Source organism: Micropterus dolomieu, linkage group LG07 (genome assembly GCF_021292245.1).
Source record: "Micropterus dolomieu isolate WLL.071019.BEF.003 ecotype Adirondacks linkage group LG07, ASM2129224v1, whole genome shotgun sequence".
NCBI classification, from domain to species: domain Eukaryota; kingdom Metazoa; phylum Chordata; class Actinopteri; order Centrarchiformes; family Centrarchidae; genus Micropterus; species Micropterus dolomieu.
This window is the reverse complement of record NC_060156.1, coordinates 2,074,796-2,086,256: the sequence shown is the minus strand read 5'-3', so window position 1 is coordinate 2,086,256 and position 11,461 is coordinate 2,074,796. Positions and strand designations below refer to the sequence as shown.

Below are 11,461 nucleotides of genomic sequence, written 5' to 3'. Positions count from 1 at the left end.
CACTGAACTGTACCAGTCGGTTTTCGTGTCCTGCATTTGGGTCCTCCAACCTGCCTCCACACCACAAACCCGTGACAATAAGGTTCACAAGAACGAGGCAGAAAGATCCTTAAACAGTGTTTTAAAGATTTCCTCAATGCTGAGATATATGAGAGGGGGATCTCAAGACTTAATTTTCTGCATTTTGGTGAACGTTTCTGCACCAATTTATGGTGGAAATGTTTTTATTTAAGTAAAAGGAAACACAAAATTCAGGCGGCAGGTGACATTTCAAAATATATAAGAATCTAAGTGAGTGCAGCTCTCAGTCATTCTGTGCTGCTTTCAGATCTGTTTCTGCTGTAGATCAACTTTTCTCCTGTAATATCTCCTTTCTCCTTTTTTGACAATGCACATTTGTTTCTTCTGTATTTTAATTACATTGCATATTTTCTTAATGTGCAAATTAACCTTTCTAAAGGCATTTTCATTTGGCATTTAACTGCAAGCCACATTTCAGAATGTTGTTTTAATGATTATGCTTTAAATAAGTGATGGGGACAAAATCAGCCATTTCAAAAAGTGGTGGGGACATGTCCCCAGCGTCCCCAGTATAAATGACACCTATGTATTTAGCATTTTAGTGGTGAGTGGTGAGTGTTCCATCTTGATGTGAGTTTTATAGAGGCTCCGCGGTGAAGTTAGCGACGCTTAGCAACCATAAATATGCCACGTCCGGTTAGACTTTCAAAATATGACAATAGCATTTCGAAACATCCCCATTTTGAAATGGCACGTTATTAAAGTCGTGAAAAGTCACTCGCTTCCGCTTCCGGCGAATGGGACCTTATTTCGGAAAAAATATGTACAGTAGTCAACAGCGAGAGACAACTTATTTTTTGATTCATCTTGCAGGCTTTGATTCCATCAAGAAAGACGCAGTTTGTCGTAAAAAAACAATAAAGTTACATTTTGTGTGAAAACCGGTCAATGAACTACACAATATACGTTACCAACATGTTTATTGCTTGGTTGCTACTAGCTAGATAACTTAGCTATGTTAACGCAGAAATATATCTCACCTGATGTGTTTAATCCAGCAACTCTCGGTCCTTTTATCACATCATCCTGTCATGTAAGTTTTAATTTACGTTAGCTTCAGTAACGTTAGCTTCAGTCATTGAGAGAGTTTTGTTCTGGGTTTGTGGTCTTTGTAATTTTGTTTTTTTTACAGTCTTTTACCTCAACAGTTTTACATCAAACTGCTGCTTTCTTGACTTTAAAATGTATCTTTTAAATTGACCATCATATGTAATTCAGAGCACAATTCAAAGGGATCAAAAAATAAGTGGTCTCTTGCCATTGACTACCATACATATTTTTTCCAAAGTAAGGTCTCATGGTGGTCCAGCAGGAGGGGAGGGACTTAGGCAATAAGTACTTGGTTATGGTTGGGAAAAGATCATGGTTTGGGTTAAAATAACTACGTTGGTCAATTGACACGTAAGTTAACTTACGTCACTTGCGTAACTTTCGCAATTTACGAAATAAACAAGATTAATGTTGACTTTTTGTTTCACACAGGACACGAATCCCGGTCTCATGGTTTAAAGTTGGGTTCTGGCGGCCCTCCATCCACACATTCACAAATCTGTAGTTTAAAAAAATCCATTCATGTGTGTACATACACAGCAATAAAAGAGATTTCTCTACAGAGGCATCAAATTATTCATTTAAATCATTCAACGTGTTTTTTTTTTCAACTGCAGCAATGTACATTTTAGCAATGAATATAAAAGATACAAGGCTTTATTGTGTTATATGAAAGGAATACAAATAGACTGCAGTTGATTCACACCTATACAATGAATACACAATTAAAATGCTTCAAATGCAGTCTTGTCTCCACTAACAGCAAAATACTGATTACAAAATATAATTTTACTCTTTTTTACAAGCAGAGACAAGTAGACCATTTAATAAAAAGCAAGTTTCCAGGAAAATCCATGTAGCCACTACTCTGTGTTCTCATATCTCTTCTTAGAAAAGCATGATGTAAAGCTAGCATCCTGCAGGGTCTGTGTGGACAATGACCCCGGGTTATGTTATTGCCAGCATTCCAGAAGTGCTCAGTGGTTCAGCTGAATGAAATTATAGCATTTCTTTTTATTTTAGAGAAAATTACATATACACTTAAAAGTGTGCATTTTATATTTACACTTTACGCATTTGTTATAGCAAAGGTTTTAAACCTGCTGTTTCGGTTTCACTTTCTTAATACATCAGACATTCCTGAAATGTTTTCACTCATATGCAACATTTGCATTCAAACCAAAGCAAAAGCAAATCAAGCTGCGTTTTCACATCCTCTGTCTACAAAGTGCAGGGTCAGTGGCTGGTCTGGTACCAGAACAGTGCGGCTGATGCATTTCAACTCTCCCATTGTGGGGTCTGGTTTGATTTCAAACTGCCTGATTAGCTGGAGGAAAAAGAAAAATATGAAGTTACTGAAGTCACTTTATTGTTAGACCAACACACTGGCCTCAGAGTTTTGCATTAATTACATAGAAACTTGTTGTTAGATGATTTAAAGTGAGATCTTTGTTCATTTGATTCCCTTGCTTAAGTATTGCTGGCAGCGATCATCTGTTAACTTTAAAGCTGCACTAATCAATATTTTCACATTGGTTAAAATGACTGTGTGAATGAATGTGTAATGTGAAAACGGTCACTCCTAGTGACGAAGAATTATCACCCCACTCTTCAGTTCCCCACAGCTCCACAGATCATTTAGCATCTGTCATCAGCTCATTTGTTTTGTTGGCTAAAGTTAGATAACGCTAGCCGGCGAGCTAATTGTCGTAACTTACGTTACCCACATATAATATTCAATAATGCAACATAAAGTTCAGTAAGGTACAGTAACGTTAGTTACTGTGGTTTAACTGTACTAAAGTGGGGCAACAAAAATATTCAGTCTAGCTCAGTAGCCATTTTAGTTATCATCCCTTAAATGTAACTATGCTCACATTGCTGAGCCTCTCCAATGAAAGATATACGAATAGTTATAGAAAAAGCCAGCGTATCATGTCAACTAAAGGCAGTCAGTGTAACGTTATCATGCAACAAGCATGGATTAGTTCAATGTCAAGATTTATATATTATAATAATATAATATTACTGTGACGTAGCAGTGGGAGTTCACCTGAGTTTCCAGCTTTTCCAAGAGTCTGTTTTGGCTCACTCGTTAGTTCAAGCATGCACACCAACACACTCTTGGAAAGGTGGTGGTTGCAATCTGAAATCTGATCTCTGCAATCTGAGGCCCCTGAAAACTACACATGGTCCCTTTAAAGGACCAGTGTGTAAGATTTAGGGGGATATTGCAGAAATATTGGCAGAAATGGAATATAATATAATAATACTGAAAATAAAAATAGTTCTACAGTAACCCAGAACCCCGGCGAGGGGTATTCAGTTGGTTGCAATATGCAACTTCAGTGCTAGATGCTACTAAGTCCTACACACAATTCAGTGTAATATGATCTTTGAAATACTACAAAATACTGGGGAGCGTATCTACAGTATGTTCCCAGAGTTCAAGGCTCGTAGGGTCCTATGTTCCCCAGCTTAATATCCTCTTTATGTCACAATGAGGAGACCTTTCAAAAGGTTATATGTTCACAGCAATGATTTTCCCTCGGTCAAATGTTCAGTGTATGTTTCCCTGGGTTGATATGTTGAAATCACAGACCTACAGCTTACAGCTTACTTATGTTATACTTAAATTTGCAGGCAAGATAGTTTTCTTGACTTCAGACAATGATATGTCCACAGAGGCTGAACAGATTTTTACCATTTTAACTGCAATTTAATTGTCCATCACCCCTTCGTTCCAAAATAGGACCCTGGGATCACAGGGATGAGCCCAAATACTGCAGTCTTACTCTTTGTGGTTTAGCAAAGCTTTTTGTGTTCCTTCGGTAGTCTTTGATTATCAATTATTAAAGGCCCTATTTTCACAATTAACATATTAAAATGAGTGACGGGAATGAACACAGCTTTTTCCAACAAAAGAAAACCGAGTTCAGTTGGCATGTGGTAATATTTTAATGATCCAATACACCCGCACATTCCTGATGAAGCAGATCAACTGAGTTTCTTAGAGTTGATCTCTTATACCTAAAGATGTTTAGTCATGTGCTTATTTAGTCATGAATATTTAATGTCATGAGGAAATACTTTGATTTTGGGGGATTTTAACAGGAATATTCCGGTGCTGTGCAAAAATAAATGACCAAATAATTTTTTTTATCTTTCCTATATGTGATTAGGAATCACCCCAAAAGACCTGCTTTTTCCATCCACTTTCCTCCAACATCTGTGCCTGGTTTCTAAGCAGTGTTTGATTTTTTGATAGCATTGAGCTTTACATCAGATCATATGTATTCAGTGAATGATCCCACTTACCCGAAACAGAGCCATATACATCTCAAGCTCAGCAATCCGGCGCCCGACACAGCCTCTCACTCCGAAGCCAAACGGGATGGAGCCAAAGGGGTGTGGCCTCTCACGGCCGTCCCGGAGCCACCTCTCCGGCTTAAATGTGAACGGCTCTGGGAATGTGTCCTCATCATGACTGATGGCATAGAGGCAAAGCAAGAAAGAAGTCTGGAGGAAGAACAGAGGAAAAAAAACTCTAATCTGATATGTAACTCTAATCCAATGTATTTGTTTTGTTGCCGTGTTCACATGTGTATTTTCAAAGTTCAATAGTATTATAATTAGTAGAATTAGTGAATACTAATACTAGACTTTTAAACTCCTACTACTAAACATTATCTCTTTGCAATATAATGAAGATATAAATACAAGTACAGACAAAACAACTGCAAAAAGTTTAATAATGGTCAAAAAAGCAGACTTACTTTCTTCGAAAATAGATATCCACCAATAACAACGTTCTTGTCTGAAATGACCCTTGCATTCGTAGTAACCACAGGATACATCCTATAAAACAAGAATGAATCATTTTATTTCATTTGGTTTATGCTGGTTGTTGTTGCTGACTGGGGCAGGAGAAGTAACAGACAATGTGTGAAATTGAATGATATAGAAAAAGAATGTACCGTTAAATCTAGAAGAACTTCCCGATATCATGTTTGTAAATGTTTTTACATCACTGATGGCCTCTGTGTAAGCTGAACACCAGCCGTCATAGCACCATAACCTCTCTAACTAGTCTTACCTCAGTGTTTCCTTAATAACAGCCCTTAAATACGGCATCTGAGTGACCTCTGCAGCGGAGGGGATCCGGTCTGCTGGTACCAGTGTGGACACTTCTTTGTAAAGACTGTCCTGGATTTGAGGGTGCATGGACAGCAGGTGCAGAGTCCATGTGAGGGTATTGGAAGTCTTGACAACAAAAGAATGGCATTTTGTCAACAGGCAGAGAGATGCACACCTGTACAAATATATACGTCACATGCTTATACAGAAGAAAAATGCAGAATTTGAGAAGCAGCCCGGCAGCCCAGCTTAGGGTTTTGAAATGTCATGATAATCAGAATGGCACATTTAATAAACCAGAAATAGAGTCAAATATATTCAGAATAAGTCGGCTTAGCACGATTAAGGTGATCAGGTTTTTAAGGGGGAGATTTCTTGAGGCGTTTTCACTTTCTAATTCTACAGCTTACAATATAAGAGACACTGAAAATAGGAAGAGGCAGAATAACATGCTAGTTAAAGTCCCCATGAAATCGAAATTGAGCTCAGTCTGTAAGGATTAGGCTGGGAACCGGAGGGTCGCCGGTTCGAGACCAACTCAGACCAGAGTTGCGGAGTGTGGACTGGTAGCTGGAGAGGTGCCAGTTCACCTCCTGGGCACTGCCGAAGGAGGCCTTGTGCAAGCCCCTGAACCCCCAACTGCTTGGGGCGCCGCATTAAGTGGTAGCCCCCTCACTCTGACATCTCTGTAAATACTAACATAATAATAACAGAGTTTCTCCTCGGGGATTAATAAATTATATCTTAATTTGTTTTTATTGCATATGCCTTGCACTATATGTCACCAGTACACCAGCATCTGGCCCAACAATGATAAGAAACGTACAAAAACACATCTTTATTAAAGAGGTGATATTCTGCTTTTTGGCTTTTTCCCTCTCCTTTATTGAGTTATAAACCTTTTTTGTGCATGTAACAGGTTTGCAAAGTGAAAAAGCCTAAAGTCCAGACGAAAGGGAGTTCCCCTTTACTTTCCCTTTACTTCCGCTTTCTTGTGATGTCAAAAGAAAATACGTGTCATAACGTTTGCCAAGCAGCTAGTCCAACACGCCCTCAAAAACACTGGTGGAAAAACAGTGCTCCTCTCCCTTCCAAACACTAGCTACCCTCCAGGCAGTCAGTGGACATAAAGTTGTTCCTATGATGTAGAGACAGAGCTCAGTTAAAACTTTATGGATGAAAGATACTTTTGTTACAGATTAATAACTCACCACTCTGAAACTCTTGCTCCAGTCCATGTTGCCAAGCTGGTCGGCAACATGTACAGCTGTTTACCGGCTTCTCGCTGACCCGCCCTTCTCTGCTTCTGATTGGCTAGTAGTCCTTAACTAGGAACTGTGCATGTGCAACAAAGATCATTTAGAGACAAGATGTATCACTCCATAGCTAAAACGAAGCCTTCAACACAGGGTGAAAAGAGGAGCTGCAGCAATGTGCAGTATGACAAAAAATATGGTGTTATGGTGTTAAAAATTAAACCATGTAAACCTGTTCTGGTACAACCCCTAAATAAAATTTTGAACATGAAAATGAGCATAATACCACCTCTTTAACTGATTTTGGTGAAACTGGATCAAATTTGATGGAGAACAATATTTTCTGGTTCTCCCTCTGATGTCCCCCAGCTGCCCTGCCTCAACTATCTGTGATTTACAGAGTTTGCTGATGAACAGATAGCTTAACTTGTTGCTAAAGTAACAGCTAACTGCTACAAGCTGCTGTTAGTTAGCTCACTTAGATGTCATATAAGCCGGCTCTGCCTGGACTGGGAGCTCGGGCCACTGGTGTAGTGTTACAGTTTAATGTTACACTTCTAATATTTATCAAGCCATAGAGGTTTTCAGGCCGGGGGATTTGTAAAGTTTATGGCCGGGGGCAGGGGACCCAGCAGGGTGTGATGACTGGTAGCGGCTCCGGAACGGGCGGGGGAGTCGGGCGAGAAGGGAATGAAACAGAGTTCAGCAGCCTCCCAGTGAACACAGCCTGAACAGGACCGAACATAGCCTCAAAGACCAACAGGGAATAGATTACCGAGGGGATTTACAGAGCTTCAGGATGGACAGATAGCCGTTAAATGCTGCGAACTATCTGTCTGCGTCTGTAGCTAGTTAGCTCGGTTAACATTAGCCTCCTGCGATTAGCTGACTCCAGTCCCGGAGTTCCAAATCCGGCAACAAAACAACCTCGGCACTGTATTCTCGTGAAACTGGCCTCTGTTGGTCTTGGAGGATGTGTTTGGTTCTGGCTGCCGTGTTCAGTCAGCGGGAGCTGGAACTAGTCCGCACAGAGTTTGCATGACAGGGTCGGGGGCTAACACAGATTCAACGCTATTGGCTACTTCAAAGGTCAGTTAATATTTACGACAAGCCCCCCCCCCCCAGCTTTGTTTTTTAACCAAGTATATCCAGCTCCAGCCCGCATATCTGACGGAAGTTGAACTTCCAAATATGGTTTGTCCAAGAAGACAACGTGCACAAAACGTGATGACATTAATCTCGGCTCAGGTACAGAATAGATCCTAATCTAAACAGTTTTAATCTTTAGAGGCCAACAACAGGGACTAGTACACTATCACATTTACCGTGTCCACACCAGCTAACAGAAGCTCAGCGATGCTGCCATACACATCTGTAGCGCTCATCTGAGTGTTTGATAGGAGGTATGTTAAGTATTCGCCCTCCACATCCTGGTTGTTGTCCACACGGTGTTGGATGACCTCCATCTTCTTGTCAATCAACTCTTTAGCTAAAATAAGTGCAGACATTGTTTCATTTTTGTATTCACATACATTAACTTCTAGTCTCACAAAATTTTAAAATAAAACAATTTATACTTTCAAGTTAAATAGTTTTATGGGAATTATGCTTTTTCAATTTCTTGACCCAGATTGATACCACTGTAAACTACGCTAAAGCTTAAGATAGCAGGGAGTTACCAAAGGTAACGACATTTGCTTAATAAACATCTAAAGCTCACTAATTACAGTGTTGTTTAATCTGGTCAAAACCCAAAGTGTAAACTTTTTTGTACCATTCTCTTTATTGAGTTTAATGTCAACAGTCACAATAGTTCTAAGATTGTATGTGACAAACCGTTCTTTTCCCATTAAATGTCAGACCCTCCTAATGAAGGATGAATCCTACCCCAATATGCTCCATCACTCATTCAGACACACAGGAGGGGGGGTATAAGGGTAAGAAATAAAATAAATAATTAAATAAATATAAAATTAAGTAAATAGATAAACAAAATAGGGGGAGGGGAAATAAACTCAGTTGTTTCTTCTGTGATAGCCAAAGTATCAATATATTCTAAAAAGAGTTGCCATGTATTGTATTGCCATGTATTGTATTGCCATGTATTGCATTCACCTCCTTGCTGGCAAGGAGATGAATGCAATACATGCCAATAATTTGCTGTGCAGCTCTGGAAATGGTGAAGTCCAAAGAGGGCGGTAAGGGGATCTGGAAATATTGTGGACCAAAACGTACTTAATTGTAGACATGACCAGAACATGTCCATTTAATCTGCTGGTCACAGTCTGACTTGTCCGACTTAGTCATCCAGAGGTACTGGTCCCAGAAAGCCCTCAGAGAGTCCAAGCATACCGGATGTATGTTAAAAATATAATTATATATAACCAAGGTAAGCCCCCTTCCGTTAGTGTCAAGTGTCAGGAAAAAGTCCATTATTGAGTCTGGAGGGCGGTTGGGGAAATGGGGAAATTGATTTTGTACGAAGTTGGAAAAAGCGGAATAAATGGTTATTTGGCAAGCCGAGTTTTACTGACAGGTCCGTAAATGAGGTAAAAATACCGTTAGTGTACAAATCATTAACAGACTGGAGGCCCCTATGTGACCAAGTCTGGAAAACTGGATCTGAACAGGAGGGTGAGAATAGGTTGTTATGAAAGGCAGGCGCTAGACTAGATGGGGTGTGAGGACCAACCTGTTTCCTGAGCTGATTCCAAATTTTTAAAGTGCTGATCACAATTGGATTGTGTGCAACCGCCTTGACTGAGAGAGGTAACTGGGAGCAAACTACCGACGAAAGTGAAATGCGAGAAGAGCTTTTTTCCATCAAAGCCCACTGAGGTTGTTCACCTGGTGCCAATTTAGTGTTCCAGAAAAGAAGTTTGTTAATATTGCAAGGCCAGTAGTACCAGCGAAGTTTTGGCAGTGCCAGGCCACCTTCAGACCTGGGGAGTTGAAGAACCGATCCTTTAATATGTGCACGTCTGTTGCCCCATAGAAACAAGTTTATCATTTGATCAAGTGTGGAGAAGAAAGATTTATTAATTAATACTGGAATATGTTGAAAAGCACATAAAAACTTTGGTAGCACCACCATTTTTATCAAGTTAACACGTCCCATTAGAGAGAGAGGAATGGAGGACCATCTGGCCAGGTCTGACTTACAGCGGTCTAGTAATGGGCAAACAACAAAAAGCTCAGTGGTTGTTTAAGATGTATAAGATAATGAGAAGAGAGGATGCCGGATCTGAGACGTAAAGCAGAAGGTCGTCTGCGTACAGGGAAAGCTTGTGTGATAGACCGAACCAAGTGATACCACTAAATCCCTCCTCCCCACGGAGCCAGATGGCCAAGGGCTCTACAGCGATTGCAAATAGCGATGTGGATAGCGGGCAACCTTGACGGGTTCTGCGTGCAAGACAGAACAAGTCAGATCTCCGTTGACAATGACCGCCGCGACAGGGGAGGCATAGAGGTGCTTCATCCATGAAATAAAGGTGGAACTAAAACCAAATTTTTTAAGTATGTGGTAAAAGGTAGGACCACTCTACCCTATCAAACGCCTTTTCCACCTCTAAAGAGAGCACTATTTCTGGTGAGTTAAAATACCATTTAACAACCTCCTAGTATTAGAAAACGAATGCCTACCATGAATTAAGCCAGTTTGATGAACCTTCTGGAGGTCAAAGTGTAAACTGTGTTCCTGGTCCCTCATCCCCCAAACGACCACCGATGAGGGACTGCTTCTGATCCTCCTTCGGTGGTCTGACCGACACCTGCTCCCCGAGTCCTGAATCCTAGTCTGTTTCCTTATCTTAGTCCTGCATTTTAGTTCTGTGTCTTCAGTCTTAGTGTTTACTCCTGGTCGGTGTACTTCTGTGTTTGTTATTTTGGCCCTGTCTGCTGTGTTCTGTTTGATCCTAGTTCAGTCTGTTTTCCCTGTTAAGTGTGTAGTCTATCTGTATGATTAGTTAGTAGTTATTAGTCTGTTCTGTGTTTCTTCTCTTGTGTTAGTTGCCTGTGCCTTGTGTCTGCTTGTGTGGCTGGAGGCAAAGTTCTCAATTAAAAGATATGTATAAAATATATATTAAAAATCTGACATGCCACCTAGGGAGTACTCAGAACCCTAGGACTCAAACACACAGGTTCTTTAAAATCAGTGTTAGAAACCACACCAAACTAAAATAAATTTAAACAACTTTAATACAACTTGATATAAAAACTACAACATATAAATTATAAAGGCCTATCTAGTCTTTGTTGCGTCATCGTAGCTCGTTGAATGTTTTGTCCTGCCTCTGTGTTTTCCCGCGTGCTTTGGATTACTCTGCCTGTTCGGATTTTCCCCCTTTGTTTGGACATGTAAGCCAGTTTCTTTGTTAATAAATCCCCTGAAGTGCATTCTCACTTGTGTCTACATTTAGGTCCAAACCTCCACCTCACCTGCAACTTGACAATATTAACCCTACACAGAGTGATATGAATCTTCTAACTCTTGGCAAGAAAGTGTTGAACTATTGCTTTAAAGGAGAGTTGATCAATACTAATACTGGTATTGATCCTGATATTAAACAATGACCTTTCTTTCAGTCAGAACTCAACTATGTATTATATGTCCACAGTTTTGTCATACGGTATTTTCACAGCACACACTTACTTACTTTCTGATGTACACTTGCATACTTAAAAAGTGATATACACATATGGTTACTGTTGTTAATGTCAGTCTGTCTTCATTACTCAAAGAAGAAGTTGTAATGTAGCACTAATGGCAACAGATCCATAACAAAGAAAATAAAGACTCAGGTTTAAACTAAAGTCTAACTAACACCTCAGTTACTCAGCTGTGTTTCTCTCCTTTACAACTCACCCAAGCTGAAGATTCCCTCCCAGCCTGCAATGTAGCGCCCCCAGAAGGGCAGTATACTGCGGCTCCACTT

The 11,461-nt window shown here is 40.1% G+C and overlaps 1 protein-coding gene across 1 annotated transcript in view; it reads right to left on the bottom strand.

The window, feature by feature from the left end:
• Window positions 1–1,808: 1,808 nt before the first annotated feature.
• Window positions 1,809–11,461, bottom strand: part of LOC123973519 (sterol 26-hydroxylase, mitochondrial) — a 14,472-nt gene continuing 4,819 nt past the window's right edge. The window contains exons 5-9 of the mRNA XM_046053619.1: window positions 7,850–8,013; window positions 5,228–5,394; window positions 4,908–4,989; window positions 4,450–4,650; window positions 1,809–2,458 (exon numbers count right to left, since the gene is read on the bottom strand). Coding sequence (XP_045909575.1) covers window positions 2,327–2,458; window positions 4,450–4,650; window positions 4,908–4,989; window positions 5,228–5,394; window positions 7,850–8,013 — 746 coding nt within the window. The 3' untranslated portion in view covers window positions 1,809–2,326. The remainder of the gene's footprint in view (window positions 2,459–4,449; window positions 4,651–4,907; window positions 4,990–5,227; window positions 5,395–7,849; window positions 8,014–11,461) is intronic.